The sequence below is a fragment of the Pecten maximus genome, chromosome 9, assembly GCF_902652985.1.
Source record: "Pecten maximus chromosome 9, xPecMax1.1, whole genome shotgun sequence".
NCBI classification, from domain to species: Eukaryota; Metazoa; Mollusca; class Bivalvia; order Pectinida; family Pectinidae; genus Pecten; species Pecten maximus.
The window spans coordinates 17,843,084-17,869,342 of record NC_047023.1 but is presented as its reverse complement, the minus strand read 5'-3'; the positions used below and the strand labels follow the sequence as shown (position 1 = coordinate 17,869,342).

The 26,259-nt window shown below is 36.6% G+C and overlaps 1 protein-coding gene across 2 annotated transcripts; it reads left to right on the top strand.

Annotated features, from left to right (window-relative positions):
* The first annotated feature begins 708 nt into the window (after positions 1-708).
* Positions 709-25,701, top strand: LOC117334639 (histidine N-alpha-methyltransferase-like). Of its 2 annotated transcripts, none has more exons than XM_033894365.1 (9): positions 709-1,410; positions 19,484-19,667; positions 20,070-20,208; positions 20,483-20,585; positions 21,487-21,590; positions 21,901-21,978; positions 22,757-22,933; positions 23,360-23,565; positions 23,860-25,701. In XM_033894365.1, the coding sequence occupies exons 2-9, from the start codon at positions 19,491-19,493 to the stop codon at positions 23,884-23,886; spliced, it is 1,011 nt and encodes a 336-aa protein (XP_033750256.1). In that variant the 5' UTR covers positions 709-1,410; positions 19,484-19,490; the 3' UTR covers positions 23,887-25,701. The 2 variants fall into 2 exon arrangements, with proteins under 2 accessions (XP_033750256.1, XP_033750257.1); XM_033894366.1 differs by lacking the exon at positions 709-1,410 and adding an exon at positions 16,545-16,579.
* Positions 25,702-26,259: the final 558 nt, after the last annotated feature.

Genomic DNA, 26,259 nt, shown 5'->3' with positions numbered 1-26,259 from the left:
GTACGCACCCCAACTTCAGTGAATCGATTGTAGCGTGTGCTATCATAGTCATAAGATGGCAGTAATAGTAGAGCTAAGTTGACGTCCTTACCTTCTATTATCTGCTGGCGTATGGCTTGAGGTATGACTTCTATTGAGATTCTGATGAAATTCCTGTCTGTTGTAGAAGGACATCAGGCTGAGGCACATAATTGTGCTACTGTATTTTGGCAGTATTAATTGCTCCAGCCTGGTTACATGTGCTTGTAGAGCCTTCATTGCCTCATTTGATGAGGGATTCCTGCTGTGGTAGCCAGGCTGTGTAAGGTCATTATCTGTAGGTGGCGGCACATCACTGTTACCATCACTAACACTGGTATTATTTTCTTTGTACAGTTTGACCAGCATAGTTTTGGTAAAACCACTTGGTGGTCTGATGTTCTGCTCCAGCAGTCGTGTCCTTATTTCACCTATAGTCCAGTTTTCTGGCTTATTAGAGTCCCAGTTGCTGACATTACCACCTGTCGTACTGACAGCAGAATAGAGAGTATCGTTACTGTCTACACGAGGTTGACCTTTTCCACGTCCTGACATATCTATAACTGATGAGTGTTTTGGAAGAATGTCTTGCTGAGGATGTGTCTGTTAAGTTGTGATAATTTCGGTGAATGGATGAAGTTGTAGCAGTCTCTGATGAGAGGCCAACAAAACACAGAGAGTTTTGGAATATGACTGTTTGTTCCAGCAGTTAGAACAACAATGGCAATTTGGATAGAATTTCTGAGGAGAAATTGACATTAGCCATGTGACCGAGCGTGGTCTTCTGATTGGATCTCTTGACATCCTTACCTTGTTAGTAAGGGGCTGTTTAATTAGAATATGTAAATTAGGTGCAGGAGTGAAACCTCCCTTCATAGATAACCGTAGGGTCAGGGAGGTCATGGATAGAGCCAGACTGGTCAAGACTGAGTGATAAGGGTAATTAGATTCCCCAAGATAACATCTGCATGCAAGTCTTATCTGTGCCCATTACATTCAGACTGGGAAGTTGCTTTGATAAGGTTTGTTTATCTGAGAGACAGAGAACATAAAGACTAGCAGGTGCTTTGAGTATATATTTGCACATGTGTGCAGTTGACAAGCGGACATGAGATGTCCTTTGATACAGTTTATTTAGCCTTGGCGTGACCTGTACTGGTCAGCAAGGAGGAGCATAAATCTCCAAAAGCTTCAAGTGAAGCCATGCAGTGTGTTAAATTGACTGTGTTTGGATGACAGGCAGGCCCCATATCTGCTGTGTAAACCTGCCTAATATTTAATATTAGACTTTAATTTGTCATCACGGAAAGATCGTGCTCATTTGAAGTTGGCGGTGTCGGGAGGACATAGTGCAGTTCACACTTCGAACTTGGCCAAAGCTACTACTGCAATGTGAGTACATTTTGTCTCTATTCCTGAGCCACAGAATATGCTACGATGTATTATTTTCTCTTACCCTAGACAGGGATATCCACAATTGTACCGATGTGGGATTGATAGAATCTTTCACCCCCTTTGGGTGAGACAGGGTAATCTCAACCCGAGGGGCAAGCATCGCGTTTGGCAACTTAAATATTTCACTTCGAGGGTTGAGATTCCACTGTCTCACTTCCATGGGGATGAATGATTATTTTTCTCTTACCCTGTTCATCCTCTTATTGATTGTCAATTTTGTTGCTTGCATGGATTGATGAAGGGAAGCGAACCTCGTACAAATGAAGTGAACTGCGAAGCAGTGCATGTACCATGCAAGCAACACAATTTACAACCAATCCTTATATTTACGTTAACCAAAATAAAAACTTCGCCACCAGATTTCAAAATTCGGTCGCAACAGTGTGACTAAGTATGTCACTTTGCAACATTGTTATACTTATCGTACATGTGTGCACAGTAGTGGAACAGCAGACAGTCATCTATTCTCGTCGCCAAGGCAACACAAAATATAGTCCCATACACGTTTTGATTATTACGATGTTGATACACATAAATACCATATTTTCATGGTAAAATATTCATTTATAACAAGTATTAATGATATTGTATAATAAAAACTTAGCAATACCCATATAAATACGAATTTAAAGTCCAGTGTTGACAGTATAGTATGTGTGATTTGGTCACACAGACTCGGTTAAAAAAATGATCAAAACGACAGCTGTTCAGCTGAAATATCACAACATTAAAAAACAGAGTTTATGTATTCTCTAAAGCCTTGAAAAAATGGATTTTGTAAGGTTTGATAATTTGAATGAATGTTGTAGTCTTAGTCTTTCGATTATTTATAGATGTCATATGTTACTCAAAATTTAGCGCCGAACCAATGTGACCGTATGTGATGCACTCTAATAGCCGGGATATGCAGAGCTCCAGAAAAAGTGTAACAATGTGTATTTTAGTCGCAGGTTAGCTGATGATGTACATGGTGTTCTTAAAATATTGGATTTCATTGTCACACTGGCGTTTTGGGATGTAAATTCTGATAATAGTAAGTAAAGAAACATTGATTTGAAAATCGCGGTATTCGACGGCCGGAAACTTGTGTCCTCCATATGTTTAGATTGAGTCAAATTACGACAATAATGTGTCCCTGTTCTCGATATAGCATACTTCTGCTACCAGTCTGTTTTGTGTTGTTAAATAGTGTTTAAATTGAGGTTTATTTTCTGTGACCACTATAATAGTATCAAGTATGCCATTTGCTACTGTTTATATAGCTATACATAGCTATTATAGTGGAATACCACTAAAATAGTGAAATCAGGAATTCTCCCCGACCTGTTCGAGATACAGCTAACGCTAGACCTTACTGCGCTACGTAGGTCATGAGCTCGATGCTTTCGGGAGTGACAGTGTTCTGTCAGATCCTGTTTTCTAAACTCTCTGCATTATACTGGCCTTTTTATTAGCACATAAAGCTGCTATTCCACTTGTGTTTATATACGTTTATAACAATGTTACACCATTCACGAAATGAAAGTGCATTCAAGTCTGAGGCGGTTCAGAACTCGATCGCCATTGTAAACTCAGTGAATGTATTCACACGCCGGCAAGAAAGCGATTCGTTTCTCAGAACAGAAGCACGCGACCCAAAATCTTCAACGGGAAATGAAGTGATCTGAGTTTACTCTGTTCATTGAGGCGGAGCGAAGTGAAAATGTAAATATTTTACGTTGAGTAACCAAGTCGTAAACGATGACGTCATCAATTTTGACGCACATTCCAAGGAGCATTAATGATGGCGCAATGAAAAACTTTCATAAAATCTTACGTTTGATTGTAAGTATGTGAGAAAAAAATCAATCAGGGGTCTGTTCCGCGAACAAGGATATCTCCACCCTCGTGTAAGAGTTTGGCTGCATGGTTGTCTTTTCCCTAGGTTGAGATAAGAAAATCTCACCCCGGTTAAACTGCTGATATATCTGTCCAGGGTAAGAGAATAATGGAATATATCATTGGTCTGTTCCGTGGACAGGGATATCCCAACCCGAGTGTAAGAGTTTGGCCAGTCAGCACGAGGCTTGCCGAGTGCTTGCCAGCCAAACTCTTATACGAGGGTTGAGATAACCTTGTTCGCGGAACATACCCATGTTTGATTATTTTTTTCACATGCTTGCAACCAAATGTAAGTTTTTATGAAAATTTTTAATTCGCCATCTTCAATACTCCTTGGAATGTTCATCAAAATTTATGACGGCATCATTTAAGACTTGGATACTCAACGTAAAATGATAACGTTACGTTATTGTGAACGACGTCATATAGCGCGTGTCGGCCGAAGAAAATAAAGGACGATGGGTTCAATGCGTTTGGATTGGCTAACACTTGAAGGCCGCTTCAAGGCGTCACAGAAATGATTACCCTCAAACAGTAGTTCGCAATTGTTTTGTGTGTGAGTGTGTTTAATTTCTTTATCTTGATTTCTATCAATTTATTGCTTTGAAAGTAATAAGCTTGCTAATGTATTATGATTTTTAATATATTGCAATATTTCCACACATTTCCGACGGCACCCTTTTATTCTGGGCAAAACATATTGTTTGAGAGACGAAATAAACGCCATACACGAAAGATATTCACTAACAGTATAGATTAACTAATCTACTCACTGGGACACGCATATGAATATTGCACTATGATCTCCTGCGTTATTTCGGATGACATAAACGAACCATTCGTAAGCAAAGATATTCTATATGTATTCCGAGATTGGTTAACGGCACCGTCCCAAAAGGCTATCTTTGTATGTTTAGACGAGCATGGCGATCATAGAACTAGATCAAGGAGTCAGAACTACGATGGTACATCCTGATTGTCCCCCAAAACATGTTGTACAGTTTCAGTTCTTTCAGGCGTCCCTTTGCGACAAGGGTTATAGATAAAATGGCACCCGATATAAGACTAGATGGATGGAGAGCCATTCATGCTATGATTCCTTATTCGATATGTATGAGGGTTTTTTTGCGGGTGTAAGGGAGCAATTCCGCAACCATTTGACTATCCAGAAATATACAAAAAATATATGGACAGGCAAATGTGATCTTGAAACAAAATCGAAGGCACGAGGACTCTTGTGTAATTTGTACTCCTCAGAAACTACACTAGCATTCATCGATACGAAAAACGCCCTGGGAAGCATACGAGCTATGGCTTCAAAGCTCCAATATATGGATACTGACATCTTCCGGGCATACCTTAAAACATGTTGAGCGCCTTTCTGTATTTAGACCAATGACCAAGAAGGGACATTTAAAACTATCAAAAACTTGAACAATTGATCAAAATTGGATCTGTACTTATATATTAATACAAGTAAGTACGAAAAAACAAGTATAAATGAGCAGAAAAAATGGTCAAAAGGAACAAAAATGACATCAAAGTAATATCTTTTTGCAGTACCAAAGGAGGTTATACAATATTATATACGGCATGGGTTAAACAATATTCCCCACGCCACCCCCCCCCCCCCCCCCCCCCCCCCTCCCTATTTGTTTTCCTGATTGATCTAGCTTGATTTGCACTTGATTTGTCTATGGACTCGGCGGCTCTTATAATATGGAAACAACTTTTAAGAAATATATTGAGATTAAATGTTATTACTTATTTCGACTTGCTAAATGATCTAACCTATTGATTAACGGCTCTTTTCAGTAAAATGCGTACAATGCTCAGCAGCCTTAGCTAATGAAACAAATTACAAACTTACTTTAATCAAATAATAGCCAAAGATTCATGACAATACATATAAGGTGTGTAAATCTAAATCTGAAACCGTCAATATCCAAGCTAATAGATTTTAAGGAAGACGGTTGAAATTCTTTTTGCAAGATTATTCTTGAATACAGCCCCCGTTGAATCAATTAAAACGTACATTGTATTAGGTTTTAGGTAAGGTGGGAGAAGTCTCGGGAATTACGTCACAATGAATGGTGATTAATTACAAATGTCCTGCAAGTTGGATGAGACTGCTAATTCATTCGGAACATCTCGCCCGATTATAACGTCTTTTACAGCGAATTGAATTGGTATTGGAATTAACGTCATCATTCATGAGCCAGGGTGTTTGTCATGTATAAGACTTAAAAGTCTTACCATTGAAAATCGTTCTGTCCTAATTTAAAAAAGATCGCAACCTTTGTAAATTTCAACCACACGATCCGCTTATTATACAGGTACACATGCCTTTCCTGTGTGTGAGCTGCTTCCGTGTGGTAAGCTCGCGTATGTTCCGGGAGGCTGTGGCATGGGCCGAATTTATGCAAGCTTTATAGTGTTATCTCACCGAAGAAAACCAGCAGGACACACACTTCACGGTCACATTATACTGTCAAAGGGCGAACCTGACATGCAGCAGGAGTAGCAACTTCTCATTTTAGAGACTGTTGTTGTTCTCGGCCAGGGGATTGATCCCAAAGCCTTCCTTAAAGGGGTGTACGGTCAACTAAAGCACAATAGTGAGGCTATTAAGGAAAACGTTAAGAAGATGAGAAGAGAGAAGAGAGAAGATAATATTTTGAATCTATAGTCTCTTCAATGGAGTCAACATGTACAAATATTATGCCTATTGGAGGGCAAAGAATCGCAAAAGGGGAGGGATTTGGGGAGACTGGAAGATTATATTTGAAGATAAAACGGTTTGAAGACAGAAGCAATAATCAAATAACTTAATCGAATCTTCGAAAGCTGTTATATCGACGAAAATAACTTGCAGTGGGCTGCTGCCCTGAGAATACGAATACTAGAGAAAGGTTTGGTTTGGTATGGTTTTATTTGCTTAACGTCCTGCCAACAGATAAGGTCGTTCAAGAACGGCATTCCTGCGTGCGATATGCATGCGTGTGGTGAGTGCGTATGTGTGTTTTGGGAGGCTTCGGTATGTTTGTGCTAAGTCTCCTTGTGGTAGGCCGGAACATTTGCTCATTTATAGCGCTATCTCACAGAAGCATACTGCCGAAGACACATTCGGTCACAGTCGGTGCCGTCACATTATACTGACAACTGGCGAACCAGTCGTTCCACTCATAATATGCTGAGCGCTTAGCAGGAGTAGAAGCTACCATTTTAAAAGACTCTGGTATGTCTTGGCCAGGGAGCAAAACCCAAAGCCTTCCCCACAGGGGCGAACGCTCAATTAAAGGCCAAAAGTGAGGCAAGGGAGACATTTGGGAAACAAAAGTAGTTTAGAAAGAAGAGAAGAGATAAGATCCCAAATTAAGTCGCCCCTTACAATCATGCAATGGGGGCAGCAGGTACAATTATTATGCCCTACCTGCAGGGCAGACTAGAGTAAGGGGCGTAACGTTTTGTGGAAAGCACGGCAAAAGCAAGTATACTCACGCATGGGCCAACCAACACCAACTTTAATTGATGACACAAACATGTCGATCTAAAAGTGACCTAACTCAGTAAAAAAAGCTATCCAACGTCAATTAAAATTGACATTTTATGTAAATATAGATACAGGAATACACTAAATTTTGGATTCTAAATAAAAACACTATCAAGACAGACATGGATTTGATATCTAAAATCGTTCAGCAAATCACGTAATTGACAACCAAGAAAATGAATTGTTGAGATAGGAAGGATAATTGATTGTTCTTTAACATCTGATCAATGAAATAATAAGTCTACACAAGTGGATTTTCTAAGAGTCGAGGCACGTCGCCTCTTTATGAAGGCAAGTAAATTACAAATGATCACACACAGACACAGAACATGAAACAGTAACATAAATTTAGTAGATCAACTAACAACGAAGTCGTTATATTTCTGTTAATGATACCTTCGGTGGAAACCAGTTCGCCGAGGGCCTACTGTTATTAATTAGCAAAATCATCTTTAGGTGGTGTTCAGAAGGATATAAACAAATAGCCTGATAGGAGGCGTAATACGTAACAGCACAAGTTCAAACGATGTTTAATCAAATATGGTTTAACAGTTCATACACTTTTTTTTCTATTGGAGTCGCCCTTTGATCCCTCTCCCCAGCCACCCACAACTACATAATCAACGCTGCTATGATTTTTACCTCAGTTCTCTTGCTCTCGTTCGTTAGACCTTAACTATTGTTATTTTGCGATTGTCAAACTTTATACAGAGAATATGATTTATTGAAGATTTACTGCCCTTTGTGTGTTTCATTTCCCCAACACATCACACACATTATTAAGAAAGACATATTAGCATTTGCTTTAGAGTTGTTATAAATCTTCCAGTTTGTTTATATTGTTATTTTCTATCTCGTATGAAAGCTCACTAATTATTTTAGCGCTATTCGTCGTTTTCCTTTTATATTTATATTTTCGTTCCCCCCAATGATACTGAGAGGAGTAATCCGTTACTAACTAGCCAGCAAAAATTACTTCTATCTTTTTATTCTTGGTTTAAAAAATACCCGAACATCTCGGTTTGAAAACAAGAGAAGTCTGACTGATAAATACTTAAAATGTGTCTGGATGGTTTATTCTGTTTTTTGGTTTGTGGTGAATGTCCTCGTACCTTATGTCATGTGAAGACCTCGGGTTTCTAGCCTGTTGTAAATACATTAGGAAAACGAATACTTCTGTTATAATCAATGACACACTATTATGTTACTATTACAGAGAGCAAATCAAGACAAATGCGTATAATGATACAGATATACATGAAATTTAGTTATGCGGAGAACATCCAAGGAACCTCATTCTGTGGCGTCGATAAAACAGATACTGACAGTTTGCATTAATGATTCTCGTTTAGATAATAGCACAGTGTACAATAGTTTCAGGCATTAACCTCATTAAATGTTTTTTTAGAACTTCTAGCTTAAACCAATTAATGGAAGCATTTCATGGAACAGTCGCTTTAGTTGGATTAAGTCTTTACTAGTTTGTCACGTGGATAAAAAACAGGGATAGTCCTCGACCTTGGTATACAATTGTGTCACGATCGTAGAATTATATCGCATGGGGACAAGGCCGATCAGAATCTTTATAAAACCCACATATTAACCAATACTATTCGCGCCTATGATGGAGGTTCTCTACCATGTAGGCGACAAGCAAATAGCAAAATGATACTTAATACTCCCTATATTGTATTCAGTACAGAAAAGGGTGGACAAACAAACATTTTCTTGACTAACCAGGTGCTGGTTTTACCATGCTACCTCAACCACTTAACATAATTTTGGAGCGCTTTAGTGATTTATTCCGTCGAAATATGTTCGTCGAAAGTCACTTCAATTTTGCTTTTCTTTCCACAATTCCCCACGAGACTTCTATTTCCATGTTCTTTAGCAACAGAACGAATTTTAATATTCCGATTGGGTTCAATCCTGGAAGCTGGATAAGCTCTTAAGTCGTTCCGATTCAAGGAAACGCTCTCCTTAAATACTTTAGATATGTTGAGAGACCGTGAAACGATTACCGCTATCTGATCTGTATTCAGATCAACTCTCATCAGGACTGAAGTGTCGTTCTTGTGTTGGTTTTATCAAAGGACAAAATTCAGTATGGTATCTAAATGAACACGATGCGGTCCATGAATAAATTATAGATAACCTATTGAACTTTATCATTTGATAAAACTACCAGTAAGACACTTTTATACCTATATTTACTGTCCATCCTTTTAATTTTTACTCTCAATTTTGTTTTGATCAATCTCACCTTTGGATACTCGCATAGTTTAAATTAAAAAATGTCATTTGGTCTTGATAGGGTTTTGAAAAAGTCGCCACTTAATGTCAGGAATCTCCAAATTTAGTACAAATGAACAACGGTCCATGATATGGCGTAGATTAAATGAAAGCTAAGTTTTTTTTTTTAAATATGGCGGCGAAAAAAAAACTTTACTCGGCGGGATATTAAAAGTAGTTGTGACGTGGCCTCGATTTTAAATCTAAGAAGGAAAAGGAAGTGGACTGATGTAGGGAGGTGAACCTCGTGCAAATGAAGTGAACTGCGAAGCACGAGGTTCACTTCCCTTCATCAGTCCATGCAAGCAACAAAATTGACAATCAATCCTTATATTTACGTTAACCAAATTTAAAACTTCGCCACCAGATTGCAAAATTCGGTCGCAACAGTGTGACGTAAGTGCGTCACTTTGTAACATTGTTATACTTATCGTACATGTGCGCACAGTAGTGGAACAGCAGACAGCCAGCTATTCTCGTCGCCAAGGCAACACAAAATATAGTGCCATACACGTTTTGATTATTACGATGTTGATACACATAGATACGATATTTTCAAGGTAAAATATTCATTTATAGCAAATATTTATGATATTGTATAATAACAACTTAGCATTACCCATATAAATACAAATTTAAAGTGCAGTGTTGACAGTATAGTATGTGTGTGATTTGGTCACTCGAGACACAGGGACTCGGTTAAAAAATGATGTGATGCAGTCTAATAGCCAGGATATTCAGAGCTCGAGAATAAGTGTAACAATGTGGATTTTAGTCGCAGGTTAGCTGGTGATGTACATGGTGTTCTTGAAATATTGGATTTCATTGTCGCGCTGACGTTTTGGGATGTAAATTCTGATAATAGTAAGTAAAGAAACATTGATTTGAAAATTGGCGGTATTCGACGGCCGGAAACTTGTGTCCTCCATATGTTTAGATTGAGTCAAATTACGACAATAATGTGTCCATGTTCTCGATATAGCATACTTCTGCTACCAGTCTGTTTTGTGTTGTTAAATAGTGTTTAAATTGAGGTTTATTTTCTGTGACCACTGAAATGGTATTAAGCATGGCATTCGAGATACAGCTAACGTTAGACCTATTGAGCTACGTAGGTCATGAGCTCGGTGCTATCGAAAATGTCAGTGTTCTGTCAGATCCTGTTTTCTAAACTGTCTGCATTATACTGGCATTTTTATTAGCACATAAAGCGGATATTCCACTTGTGTTCATATATGTTTATAACAATGTTACACAATTCACAAAGTGAAAGTGCATTCAAGTCTGAGGCGGTACAGAACTCGACCGCCATTGTAAACTCAGTGAATGTATTCACACGCCGGCAAGAAAGTTATTCGTCTCTCAGAACAGAAGCACGCGACCCAAAATCTTCAACGGGAAATGAAGTAATCTGAGTTTACTATGTTCATTGAGGCGGAGCGAAGTGAAAATGTAAATATTAGATCGTAGCAGTACAAGTCGTGCGATGAACACGTGGGTGACAATTATGGCTGTCTGACTGACATCAGCATTTTCTTTAGAAACCGATATGAAGTCGGAAATGGTGGGACTTGTACTATGTTTCTGATTCGTTGGCATATTAATATGATTTCAAACGGATAGTTCATTCAGATATACCCGGACATATATACGACACGAGGGCTGCTTGATAAGTTGTGAGCCTCATATTGAAGGATTTGAATTTGGCCGGACATATATTATTTTTCAATATAATCCCCTTAAGTATCTTTACACTTTTGCCAGCGATATCAGGTGAATAAGGCGGATGCTCAATCAATTTAAAGCCACAATCGTGAATGACAGCCATGGCAATGATAGACTCTTTCACCCTTAACCTAACCCTTTTTGTCCGTTTTGCGAAAGCCGCTCACCTTCTTTACTTTAAAGTGCTACCTCGTCGATTTAAACTAACCAAATGAGACCAGCCCTTGGGTTCACGACCCTATATAGTCAGAGAATAGTAGGACTTAAAAAGAGCATCATTAAGTGCCTCCTTCAATACGAGGCTCACAACTTACCAATCAGCCCTCGTATATCACATATCCCATCCAGCGTCTCTTATGGCGACAGCCTGCTACTGAACTTCATTTCATTTCTACATCAATCTAATCTTGATTGTCAGGAACTATACCAGTACAGATCTCTATACGCACCTGCTTTAGCGTACGTTTACATGTTTATGCCTATTTATAGGACAGGTTTCCCCTTGTTGTGTTGTGTATTGCCTCGGGAATTTGATTAAATTACATTGAATGCGGATGACTTCAGTCTGCGCGTGAACTGCTTACTTTATCAAAAAATAAACTGCATGAACATTTGATTGAACTCAATGAAATGATACGCGACCAGATGATTAGTTTAAGGTCACGTTTACCGATGAAGACAAATTTAGAACGTTATCAGAGACAGCTCGGTCACAATCTCCGTCCCACATTTAACCTGAAAGGTCGAGCTTCAAAATGGCCTAAGAAGCAAATATATCTTGTATGTGCTATAGGTAGCCTCCGTAAACCTACGTTTAAAAATAGGCATTTAATTCCAAACATGTTCATACGCAAGAATTTAGCGCCCTTTTTGTGCCAAAAATGAAAAAAAAAATGTATGGTTTTGGGGGGAAATGCTACAATGTCGATTCTTCTTGAGAAGGTTTTTTGAGAAATTCAATATGAACATGTTCATATTAACATGTAAGATATCATATATGCAAAGCTAGAAGTTACAATTTTGAATAAATTGGGAACATGAGATAAAAAAATATGATGGATTTTGAACAAGAACATGCTCTTTTTACATTAAGTGAAATTCTCTGAAGGTCAAAAATACAAGTCTCAAATGCAGTCCATTAGTAGTTATGTGCTAAAACATCCCCAAACAGTTCGCTTTGTGCAAAGTAATCAAAATCCATTGACAATATTGCTATGTAATTTTTAAACGAAATACAGGCATAGGAGGAACATCTGTTTTGCATGAGAAATATTGTGAGGTTAATTGAAATAAAATGTTTATACTTGGTTCATTAAAACACAGGAACTGACACCTATACTAATAAAAACTAAAGTGAAATTTCCACTTTAAGATGGCCGCCATTTTCCCTGATAGATGGCCGCCATGTTCCGCAAAAATTATAATTGTGGACACATACCTATATGGTTCTCTATCAAGTAGGACACTGGCAATAATAATCCTTTATGGGATTTATGGTGTCGGAGCTGGATCCAAGCTATGTACTTTACACACCTCTTACGCCACGATTGGATCTGACCTCATTCAATGTCCCGTGATTACCGATAGATCCAGATCTCATAGTCACCATCATCACTTAGGTGCTCACCGATAAAACCAGCTGCCATTGATATTTGGCATGTACCACAGGGCATTGTCCGAAAGTATTCAATGTCTAACTTTGGAAAGTCACAATTATCCGCAGTTGCATCTCTTTTGACAAATAGAGACTTTCTGGTAAGATCTGGCTCATCTGTCACACACTAAGCTAAAGTGTTGTGAACACTAAGGCGCTTTCATTTTCTCAGCCAGCGCTCTTTCCTTTGCGTCTCGCTCTGGTGTTCAAACCTATATGGGTCCTCAGATTGCATTCAGAGAGCCTATTCTAACGAGTGCATCGATGACATCAATGAAATAGTTGGAGGCAAGCTGTGTTTTGAAAAACAACCATTGCTTAAAGCGATCGTGATATTACTTCACTACCCATCTAGATTTAGTTGTGGATCTATCACGGTAAGCTTGCTGGTCGTCATGCTCAGGGTTTAGATAAGACTGCATCTTTTCAAACCACGTTATTTCAAATTGGTCAAACAGCCCTCAATCCTCGATCAACATTAACAGTGCCATTTTTTTCCAGGCAGAAGGGTAATTGACTCATTAGAGCAGACAAGTTGGGGATTTGAGTACCCTATTGCATCCCGCTATTAAGCGTTCAATCCGTTGCTGCCGGAAGGGGTATCGGGTATAAACAGGCCATCCGTTCCCTCTTGAGACGCTGTTTTTAGGGCTTGTGTGGAAATTACGCTGGCGGAAATGACATTTGGTGTTGATAAGCTGTTTGTGTCCTCTCGAGTCCTTGCTTGATTTAATTTGAACACGAGTATGTTTGAGGGAAAGATAGGCTCGATATGGAGACCAGGTTTGGTTTGGTTTGGTTTATTTAGTTTAACGTCCTATTAACAGCTAAGGTCATTTAAAGACGGCCTCCCGTGCGTGCGACATGCATGCGTGTGGTGAGTGCGTATGTGTGTTTTGGGAGGCTGTGGTATGTTCGTGTTAAGTCTCCTTGTGATAGGCCGGAACTTTTGCCGATTTATAGTGCTACAGTTGTGTGATCGCACAACGTTCCAAAAACATCGTGCGTACACCGTGCAGACATCGTGCGCACATCGTGCGCACATCGTTCGCACAAATGTGCGATGTGCGATACAAACCGCACGATAGGGTTATTAATATTACGGAATAACTAGTTATACGAAAAGATATACGAACAAATTAAAAATTATGATATAAGATGGTCGCTTTTATATATACGTGCTGCATAACAATTGGTTTCATTCAATTGAAACAATCTCCAGAGGGCTATGTTATAGATTGTTTCACAGACGTATGGCCATACTGAATGCCGATAATCACAAATAAATAGAGACTTTTCTGTAAGTATCCTGTGAAATGTGGGATATGTGAAAACCATTTATGAGTGAATATGAACTGTGTTGTAAATATGATACAGATGTCATCTGGTGGCTTGTTGCTCAAGTCTTGTGGATATAGTGGAATCTGCCTGTGACTAAAATACCCATTGTAAATACCCCTCAACTGAAAATGTAATTATTTTAATAATTTTTCATATGCTTATATTATGATATTCTTATAAAAATAAGGCTTCAACGATCACTTGAGACAGGTCCCAAGGTGCATAAAACTACAATTCTTACACCGGCCTAAAGCTGGTGGTTCTCCTACCAAAGGAGGGAAATACAGAAGAAGAAGAAGAAGAAGGTGTCCTCGACGACGTCCGAGAAAATTATATAAAGTTCTTTAATAATCATTTAGATAACTTATCTAACTATACATCGGTGTTTAGTTTCATTCCTAATAATTATTGCACATATTTCACTAAAAATATGGTAATTAGCTGCCTCGTAAAATGTTAATCGTTGTATATCTTTTACAATCGTTCCACACGTTTGAATAATTAGATGACGCGTTCCTCTTTTTATATCGACCACGATACATATCGCACATGTACCGTTCCAATCGCCCATCGTGCGCACATTTTCCTGTTCGATCCGTATCGCACAGATCGCACATCGTGGGCACATCGCACATCGCACAGCGTGGAACGTTGTGCGATCACATAACTGTACCTCACTGAAGCATACTGCCGAAGACACCCAGCAGCACACCCCACCCGGTCACATTATACTGACAACGGGCGAACCAGTCGTCCCACTCCAAATATGCTGAGCGCTAATCAGGAGTAGCAACTACCATTTTTAAAGACTCTGGTATGTCTCGGCTAGGGAGCAGAACCCAAAGCCTTCCTCACAGCGGTGAACGCTCAACTAAAGGCCAAAAATGAGGCATTGTCAAGGAAGACAGTAGGAAGAAGAAAGGAAGGAGTGTTGTGAATGTACGTGACGTGCTGGCTGCTCTAAGCGAAGGTGTTTATGTCACCTCGTCCCGAAGCTGATGTTCGGCCTTGCACAACTACAGTCGGGGTAGTCCACATTTGGTCATGCTCGTATTAGGACGTAATTTACGCACCTATACGTGTGTGATCATAGACTAGACTTGAATAAAGCTCTCTATATGCTAAATAATTTTGAATGGACTGAATATGGAAGACATAACGCGCTAACCTTAGGTAATGTTCGTTGCGGGCATACTACCGTATAAAGTAAAATCCTTAAATACTTGCGGGTGCCTATTTCCCGTTCGGTTTTTAAAAATTGTGAATTTTGACATCAAAATGTCCAACTTGTCGAAACTAGACAGGCAAAACAGGCAAAGTTATTTTCCTTTTCTAGTTTTTCACTCGAGTTTATTTGCACTCATTATATGGTCTCTAGACGGAGTTACATTTCTTTGAGGTCCAATATATCACAGAAATCTGAAACGTCAGAAAACAAGGTAATTTGGTGTTATAGTACACATAAAGGCTTCAAACCACTATTGTTCGTATATTTTACAAGAGGACTATATGTACACCTTAAACCCGAATTACACATTTAAATCTAAATAGAAAAACATATTAATTGCGTAACAGGTGCTCTTCATGTTGAATAAAATTACATCATATAAAGTTTTCATCATTCTGGTGATATTGCGAGAGTGGAGAAACCGAGAAGGCAAGATGGGAATATAGAAAGTCAGATTAGAAATGTCAAAATGTAGAACAGTTGGTATATAATCCTATCCATTTCGTAAAGTGTGGATGGGCATTTGATATCTTTCCATCTATACACCGCCATATGTAAATGTTATATCCATGGATAGTATTCGAGTCACCTACATGTAGGTCCATGTTCTATATTTCACGGTTCAAGATACAAGGCATTACGGATGGAAGGCATGTACAAATGAAAAATGAAATCGCAAGATGACACCAAAGCCATTATAGTGTATAGTATATCTGATAAAAATAAAAACAGTGAAGTCTTTATTGTATTAAATATCATATCTTAACTGATAAAAATGAAATAAAAATTTACTTGTTGGTTACATAATGTAAAATAACTCCAGCCAATTTGACTGTTTATGCTTATTAATGATGATCTTAAATTTCTTCAGCTCGGCGCATGTGGAGCATGTTTTTTAACATATTATATCACAAACTCCCGTACACGTTTGTTCTGGCGATCTCATAGTTTCCTTGAAAAATAATACTTCGGCTTACATTTTTGTTAAATTGCAAAAAACATGAGCATTGAAACAACAACGTTTAAAGCTTCATGATCCGATAGGTGAAATCTGACCAATGACCACAGCATACGCAAAAGTGTACACACGTTTATTATTATCATTGAATAAAGTCTGTTAAATTCACAAACGATAAGGTTATAATGTAGTACTTACTCAGTTCTACTAAACCGGAAATACGCCTAAACAACAGACGTGCTTTGTAATCAGTAGGAATCCCTTGAAATGGATGTACATTCAAGGTCAAGGACGTATGACGTCATGGGTACTTTATATTCTGTCTGAACGCACATTTGTTTGCATGTGCGTGGCAGAATCTTGTACAAGCGAGTCGAACAGGTGATTCGAGCTTGTCCTTATCGTGAACTTAATCTCAACTGACATTTCAACAGTGGACGCAACCTTTTCAACAGGTGTGAATAACTAAACAAGGTATATATTATAATTATATTGATATTGATATGCAGAAATTGACAATTATTATGATATACTGTATAACATGAAATATTCCTGTTTACTTTTTCATGGTTTGGAGCTCTCATATTATTTCGTGGGTACAAACATCCCTGGTTAGTCCATACAACAATAATGTAACAGTAATACATAAACAATGTTCCCAGTATTGATATTCGTGGTTCCATAGCAACCACGAAAACAACAACGGTTAATACACAAGGGACATCTTATGTAATACTTAGTTGTTGATACGCTATATTTTAAAATCACTTTTCAGTTTATCAATACCTATTACCTATTGTATTCGCTTTGTACCTTTTAAAGGATATCCATGCAATAATATTATATAATTTGTTCATATTTTGCCTCATATACCGATTTTGAGATAGAATTACAGTTTCGGTTTCATGTTGGAATTTTCTGTTGTTTTGTATGAATAGCTAGAATTTCATTTGAAGGGTCTATAAGAAATTGACAAGGACAATAAAAAGCGTTATTATCAACATCAAAATCATAAGACTGCTCTCTATAAAAGGCGAACTACATAGTAAAATACATTTATATAAATGTTCTTTTCTTGATAAAATTTTACATCCTAACCCATGTTAAATAAAATAAAGAACGAACTCCAGTACACTGCCCTCAGTTCCCTTCCCAGACACATGGCAGAAAGTATTTTGAAATTCAGCTAATCTGATATAGATTGTACCTGTATGACAGATTTACAATTACCTATGTTAAAATATTTTTCTTAAATAAATACAATTTTTATTTCACTAATTTTCTAATTTGAAATACAGTACAAAGCCTTTCTGTGACAATAAAGAGCGTCAAAATGGTGACATAGCAATGCTACTGCTGATCATCGATGCGTTTGATTCATTCGTAGTGCATAACGAATCACTTCCATGACGTCGATCAATATGACGTAACAATCGCATCATGCTATCTTGACTGGGTCTATACGCTCATAGATGCAACTTAGATTAATATTGGAGCAATGGGAGACTATTGTGCCAAATGTATATGTTAATTGAATATTGTTATTCATATCTGATGTCTTTTTTTATCACTTTTATACTGTCTTTTAATATTTGATACCGATATTGATGATCTACAAATCTTGAAACTGAAACGTTACTGCAATATTATGTTTGTTTTTTTGTTTTTGTTTTTGTTTTGTTTTAAACATTTCATTAAATTGAGAGCATTTTATCGCATAATAACAAATTTGTTTTAGGGGATCATTCATAGAATGGAATGTTACAATACAACTTAAAAAAGTATTTTTTGTGCATTTTTGAAATATCTTAAAACAGGTCCCTCCGTTGACCCTCCCTAGAACTCCATCGAGGCGGATATTTCAGCAAGTTAAAGAGTTATACAGTTTTTTATGGACGACAGTGTAATCCATGCTACTTAAACTGGACTATTTATAAATACGGGTATGTTGTTGATTGAAATTGCATTGTACTTAAAAATATCAAGGAATGGTAACTACCGACTTTCTGAGACATATTGGTACAAAAACAACAGAGAATAGCGACAAAATAACGAAACCGTAGTTGTAGCTCAAAATCGATTAAACGTGGGCAAAATATGAACAAAAAAATAAAATTGCACGGAGGTCCTCGAAAGAGTACGTCTTCTTCATTGACAACAACAATCATACATATCTTGGTCTAATCCGGGTTATGTCAAATTAAACTGAAAGACGAAAGGATGGAAAGTATGATAACAGTAATGAAATAAACTATTGATAACCTAGATATTTTCTCTTTTAGTCATGCAAAGTATAATCGCAACTAATATACATGATATTTCACTTAGCACAATGGTAAGTCACTATTGCTTGTGATTAGTGAATTATATATTTAGTCAATATTGATTTTCTGTAATATTCGATCTGTTTAAAGGGCCTTTTTACCAATATAGTTGTAAATGGGAGATATGTTAAATCTCCAAAACTGTATTATTCTATATAATCTTAGAACACATTTTGACGTATTATTCTCTATCAAGCAATGATATTTGTATGTTGTAACGTTCCCAATTTTCAATTGGACCCGAGCCATCACGTTTCTAGTCATATTTCGCCATAATTATCTCACCTGCAAACAATATCGTTATGGTGACGATGAACATTTGCTTCACTTGAAAAGGTGTGTCACATGCTAGATAGTTTTTTTTAAAGACGCAACGAAATGAACAGCAAATCCATGTGTTGAAAACTATCCATCTCTCGATTATAATATCATATTCATCTCGGCAAAAAAGAATTATTGTATGATATCATGATTAGATATGCCGAAAACTAAAATCGTCGTTGGCCTGCGAATGACTACAATAACAAAGGATTTCAATAAGGATTGTAAACACCAGTGACCGTTAACTTTGAATGTTGGACCGTCCTTTTCACGCTAATTATGTCTTGGGAACCATTTTACATTATGCAACCAAAAAGACTAGAAGAAAAGGCGTAGAAGTAAAGAGCAGACAAACGCATTAGAAACAGCAAAAGCATGTAAACAGTAAATATTATATATATCATTTAAGGCAGCCAGAAGTCAAATATGCGTGCTAAGTTTGCGATTCGAGTGTGGGAAAATGTAAGGCTGGACACCGGTCAGAGCTGTAGGGAAAGAAGTGGGCGATGTCAAAAATATCTGACATGTGTCGAATTTCGACACGATTTGTGTTTGTTTTTGGGATGTATTACAGGGTCATTATACAGAACATTCCCTAGCGCTTCCACGCGTAAGCAGTGATAACGCTGAAACAATAGATAGCCTATATAAAACCAATGTTCTGTATACTGAACTCGGGCTATATTAGCTAGAATGAAGAGCATTACAATTAAAACGCATTCCATTGTTGTAGTTAGAATATGGACGACACAAGTAAGCAGCTGTTGGTGAAGGGACTGACTTCGTTCCCTAAGTACCTTCCTACATGGTATAATTATGATGAGTTGGGATCCGAACTTGAAGATAAATGTACAGTCGATAATACAGGCTATTACTTAAGAAGAAGTCAGATTTCTATTCTGGAAACATCAATACAGGTAACAAATTAAAGATGTCAACTTAAAAAAAAAAAGTTTCAAAACTCTATTTGCCGCTATAATGATACTTTTATTACACTACGCTTTGTCTGCCAGATCAGGACAAAAAAACTGAACTATTTGTTTTAATATAGAGTTAACGCAGGAGATGGAATCATTAAAGAAATAGAAAATCAACAATGTAAGAGTTTGCCGGATCGATTAACCTAAAACCTGACTGTTTCTATTTTGAGGAATCCGTTTTTTCGGCAAAACATGTTATTTTTGTTATGATAGAAAAATAAAAGATGCGGGGTATGAGCAAGACACATTGTATCCCATTGTTAAACAACATTTGTTTGAAGCTTTAGTACTAATTGATCTTCCATTACCATGCATTTAATTGTCGTATCTGTATTCCAGAAAATCATTCCATCCGTCCCATACGATTTTGCATTGGTCGACCTTGGCAGCGGAAGCTGCTCCAAGACAAGATATTTTCTGGATGAAATGCTGCTAAGACAAAAAAGATTAATGTTCTACCCAGTAGATATATCAGGAGGTACTGTTCTTTATACACGTTAAATGCAAAGAAATATCACGCTGTTAATTGCTTTTTTTCATATATATATACTTGTAATCTTATTTCATACCAAGACAACAAACGTTATTATGTAATTTAGGAGTCGTATCAAATGGTAGATACATGTGAAGCTTAAAAAGTTAAAACATACACCTTTTCTTATTTCCTGTTTGGCTTAGAAAGGTGAGCGATATAAGCCCCCAAAACCATCTACTTTGCATATTTCGATCATTTCGAAAATATTTATTTTCAGAGTTTTTGATGAAAACCGTAGAGCAGATCTCGAATGAATATGGAGAGAGATTATCGATAACACCAGTTGCAGCAAATTATGAAAATGGAATTGAACAGCTAAGGTACCTAAACACCTAAAAATTAATAACACTCTTAATCTACCTGGCAGGTTGATCAGGTTAGGTACGTAAAAGATCTAAAGATTAATAACCATCTTAATCTACCTGGCAGATTGATCAGGTTAGGTACGTAAATCATCTAGATTAATAACCATCTTAATCTACCTGGCAGATTGATCAGGTTAGGTACGTAAATCATCTAGATTAATAACCATCTTAATCTACCAGGCAGATTGATCAGGTTAGGTACGTAACTCATCTAAAGATTAATAACCATCTTAATCTACCTGGCAGATTGATCAGGTTAGGTACGTAAAAGATCTAAAGATTAATAACCATCTTAATCTACCTGGCAGATTGATCAGGTTAGGTACGTAAAAGATCTAAAGATTAATAACCATCTTAATCTACCTGGCAGATTGATCAGGTTAGGTACGTAAAAGATCTAAAGATTAATAACCATCTTAATCTACAAGGCAGATTGATCAGCTTAGGCACGTAAGTCATCTAGAGATTATTAACCATCTCAATCTACCAGGTAGGTTGAACAGGTTAGATACGTAAATCATCAAGAATTAATAAACATCTTAATCTACCAGGCAGATTGAACAACTTAGGTACGTAAACATCTCGAGTTTTACAACCATCTCAATCTACCTGGCAGATCGGCAAGATATTCCTACGACAATTGTTGGACATTTACAAAAAGCCAATGTTTCACGGCGAATTTTCTGGATCATAATACACGCCAGGAATTAATATAGAATCTACAAATGGAAATATTTTTAGTATTTATTTCAATGAATTCCATTGTAATGCATGCTTTATACTCCAATACTTAAAAACGACATTGGAGTCTTCAGCAGTTATAAAATTGATACATGTACTTTTTTTATCTCTTTAGATACGAGGACGGTCCAAAGGTTATTCTGTGGTTTGGAAGTATAATAAACCTTTCTTACGATGACCAAGTGGATAAACTCAAGTTGATATCTAGTCTAATGACAGGTACGTCGGATCGGCCGCTGGGGAACAACTTTGCAATACGTAGTCTGCATTAAGACCATATGGAAAATACAAATTTCACTGTGCAGTATTGATGTCGATATCTTTTGTAATATTCATTCATCTACTTAGTGTTAAGTTTGGTGTTGCTTTACGTATAACTTACACAATAATATCATTTCAGGTTCCGTTTTTTTTTGTATCTCGGCTCTCACTTTGAATCCATACCACTAGATGGATTAAATGTTGTAACATGGGCGCCTCTGAGTTCCCGATCCGTAACACAATGTATGAAATTTGATTCTTCTTACAGAGAAATGTCACCTGGTATTCAGCGTTGACATAACACAGGATAAGAAGGCGGTGCTGAGAGCATACAACGATGATGCAGGTACGGGTGCTACAAATTAAGAATAAAAAGATACCAATTAGATACTTACTAATGCAAACATTTCAATGAGTGTACTCTTTGCGGTTTACTCTCTTGTGGTTTTTTTTGTTATAACTCCAAACATTAAAACTGCATTCTTGTCAGTCTTTATTATACAATTTGGTATACAGAATCCCTGTAAAAAACTACTTTTATTGAAGAACTATTTTCTCTTTTGAGTTATTACGCCGCTGTATCAGCCAATCAAATGCGGGGATTTTGAAGCCAATGAAAATGCTTGTACCAAGCAAGATTAAATCATATACTAATAATATAAAACTAAATTGAAGTTCAATACTTTTTTATGAAATATTCATGTCGATACACTAACAAATGACTCTTAATCAGTAACTGCTATAAACACCTACCTCATACACTTTCCTCAATGTTTTTTTTAACTTGCAGAAATAACTTTCATTTCATATTTTCCATAGCAAAGTATTTAAATTTTTAAAGGTAAACTTTTATTGAAGTTTCTTTAACATTCAATAATGCTTTCCTATGGAAAATTTAAGGTAAACTTTTAGTAAAGTTGTTTTAAATTCAATAATGCTTTCCTATGGAAAAGTTAAGCTAAGTGGTTTTCTTTATAATAAGGAATATTGATTGAACTGATGTCAGATTGTGCAAATTTGTTTAGTAGAAAAAACAACGTTTGACCTGCTTTATTTATATGTGGACATGATAAATTACAAAAACAACTCGAAAAGCTATATTAAGTACATCTTTTTTTTCACAGGGCTTGAAAAAAAGTTTTTCCAAAACGGAATCGTAAGATTGAACAAAGAAGAAGAAAGTCAAATACATTTGGATCAATTCCAATATAAAGTCGATTTCATCTCGGATTCCTCTCCAGAACACATGAGTTATTTCAGAGCGTATCTGCAGGCCAAGGAACACCTTCGATATAAAATACGTTAGTACATTTGTATCTTGGCCAGAAGCACTGACACCCAGTCGATAAGTTAGGATCGATGAAGTAGTACTGTATGTGTTCATCACATAATCAGAGAATACAATTAAAGAGCTAGCGCTAGTAGTGCAAACAAACGGCAATATAAGTAAAATAACGGGGTTTATATATATTTACTATACATTTCTGTTACAATCTCGATCGCTGCAAAAAAAAACCCCAACCCTTTTCATATTTTACGTATTCATGTACAGAATATGAGTGACTGGTTGCTTACAGAATAAAAAATCGCCAACGCATACATGGTTCTTTTATTGTGAAATGATTTTACCATATTTAGCTGAATTAATTTGAAATTGAAGTCATGATTTGATACCTGTGAAATAGTTCCTAGGAATAAATAAAGTTATGAACATATCATATTTACAGCTGGACTTAACTTGGATATTGAATTTGAGAAAGGTGAACCTCTGTATTTACACGAAGGTGTTGGTTTAAGTTGTAAATATACCAGAGAACAGATACAGAACTTGACGGCGAGAGCAGGCCTCCTACTGACTGACACGTGGACGGACGAGAAACGACATGCAATGTTCTGTCGGTGTAAGGTAATGGATCCCGACCAGTCCGTCCAGGTAAGATTTACTTTTACTGATATAACAATGCTATTAAACGTTTAATATATACTTTATTATAGTGTTTTTGTTTCAATAATTACATTCATTACTGTACAGAATTAAACAAACATGTTGCCAGCCTTCCCTTTTTCTTTTTCCTGTCCGTACATTTTTTTAATATAGATTTTGTAAGGTTATATCGCTAAAAGGGACATTAAGAATTGAGTTCAATGTAAACACTTTTGCCTTGTATTGATACAATCCTTATGATCGTAATGTTCCCTGTTGGAGTTATTTTTACTTCTGTTTCAGCAACACGAGGAATCGTCCAGTGTCTGAAGAAAGTGTATCACAACATACCATTAAGCAGTGCCTCAATGAACCTTTTTCTGGTTACTGATAAACGGAAAACGATATGCAAGTTTCAGTTGTTTTAAAAGAGGATTTTTTTTTTTAATATAACTTTGTAGAACAGACATGGATGATTTTATTTATTACAAAAACGATTGGAACTTCTATCCTTCTATAACATGTAAGCGAATTTTATTTTTGTCTCCAACTTCCTGTTTTTTTTCAAATATATAACTTCGTGTTTTCTTAATTTCGTCTGTTGATGGCATCAATGGAAACCAATATCGTCCTTTCTGTAAATTTAATACAAAATCACGCATGTAAAAATTAGTGTGTAACTAATTCGTGCACAGATTATTTCGTTGATTAAGAGTGGTCGCGAAAATGTTCGAAAATGTAATACCTTCCAATACTAATGATTTTACCCACATTCGTCGAATCAACTACAAACAATCCCTCCACGCGTATTATATATTATTGATCAGGAATACCTGTTGATGATATCATTCGCATCTTGTATTTGGACGTGAAAAAGTTCATGATAATATTTCCTATGATTTATGAAATGATAATTAGCAATCAGTACAGCACGAGACAACTATAATATAGTACTAGTAAAACGTGGGCCTAAACCAAATGTAGATGTTTATCATTACATGGGGACAAATACCTGACTATATATATACCTTATGCCTCATATTTTGGTAAATTAGAGTCATTCAAATTATGTAAAGTCAATAAAACCATGAAAACATTTCAAACGTCTCGCACACATTAAAGGTCAGACTGCTTTAGCGTTTCTTTAATAGTTTTTCATTTTTGTTCACATTTGTAAATTCATCGATAGAGCATAACGCAAGCATTGTTACACGTAAAGGTGGTTAGGACATGAAAGGTCTCCTAAATGACTTTAAAATTATTCCCAATTATATTTATGAGATCGTAGATCTGGATTATGATTTGTTTCGATGCATTTTTTTTAAAATCCGCGTCCCAACAAAAAAGCAATAATTATAGAAACTTTCCCCAGAACAAATGATCATGAGGTGATGCTATCGTGCATACCAAATAAAATAGAAGATATTTTTCACATCAACCATTAAAGGTAACACACGTTACAATATGGATATGTACTGTCAAAAAGCGGAATACTTGCGAATAAAATTTCTTCAGAAGGAATGATTTATCAAACTCTCACACTTGTGTACTCTTATATACATCAATATGTCCCCATGTACTTAAACGCTTCTCGGAGTCGCATATGAACCCGGAAGTCATCCATCAACGTTAATCAACTGGACTCCGCGGCGTTGATTTACGCATCATATAAAAAGAATATTTGGAAACGTTTTGCAGCGTTTTTCAGGTTAAAGGTTTTTATTCAAGTTATGCTGCTTGCGAGAGATAATGGAGAACATACTGAATTTCATAAAATAATCCAGAATCATGCAAGCTTCAAATAGTTTCAGGGAGATGTGGTAGTAAAACGTAGACGGTCATTACTATCAAAACATCCATTTTGTTACATTGTGTATATAATCGGGCCACGTGCCTACATTTAATAGCTATTATCCGTATTTGGGAGGGGAAATAAACCATCACCAAACACCTTTTAAGACGAGATATATATTAACTTACCATATGAATAATTCAATTGTTTTTTTAATTTGTTATTTATTTTCACGTTGATTTATCCAGCAGCTTTTGTAGTTTCGTAGAGTTGTTGTTAGGTAATATTACCATATGGATACTTCTTATACGTGTACGTTTTTATGAGTGACAATAAAAACATATGCACAATAATTAGTAGTTGTATTATATTTCCTCCTTTTAGTAAATATTAATGGTTGATCTACAATGTATATTGTATAGTGTTTTATTATCTCTTTTGAGCGTCATAGGACAGATTTGTCTTCTTTATCTAACTCTCTACTGCAGTTACATTTATGGTGGTATAAAATATATTTCAACATGTTACACTTTGAGGACGTGACATTACCTGACACACCATTTTATGAATGGTGTCGCCAATGAAGTAGAAGACGCTTCCCCTACCTGGACATTTCGTCCTGTTCTTGTACTTTTTTCAATTGCCAAAGTGTAAAATGACCTAATCAAAATATATGCTAAAGATTTTGGTCATTCAATGAAACTGGTCTATTTCCATTTGTGGAACACGAGGAAAAGTCTCAGACTAATAATTGATAGACATCCAATTTAACAAACACTCAAATTGATATTACGTGCGATATCATGTCGTTGCGGCTCTTTTTGACATTATCATCATACCGATAACTCCAAATTTTGTTCTTCAATAAAAGATAAATAAATAAATAACTCTGCAACTCGGCAACCACTGTT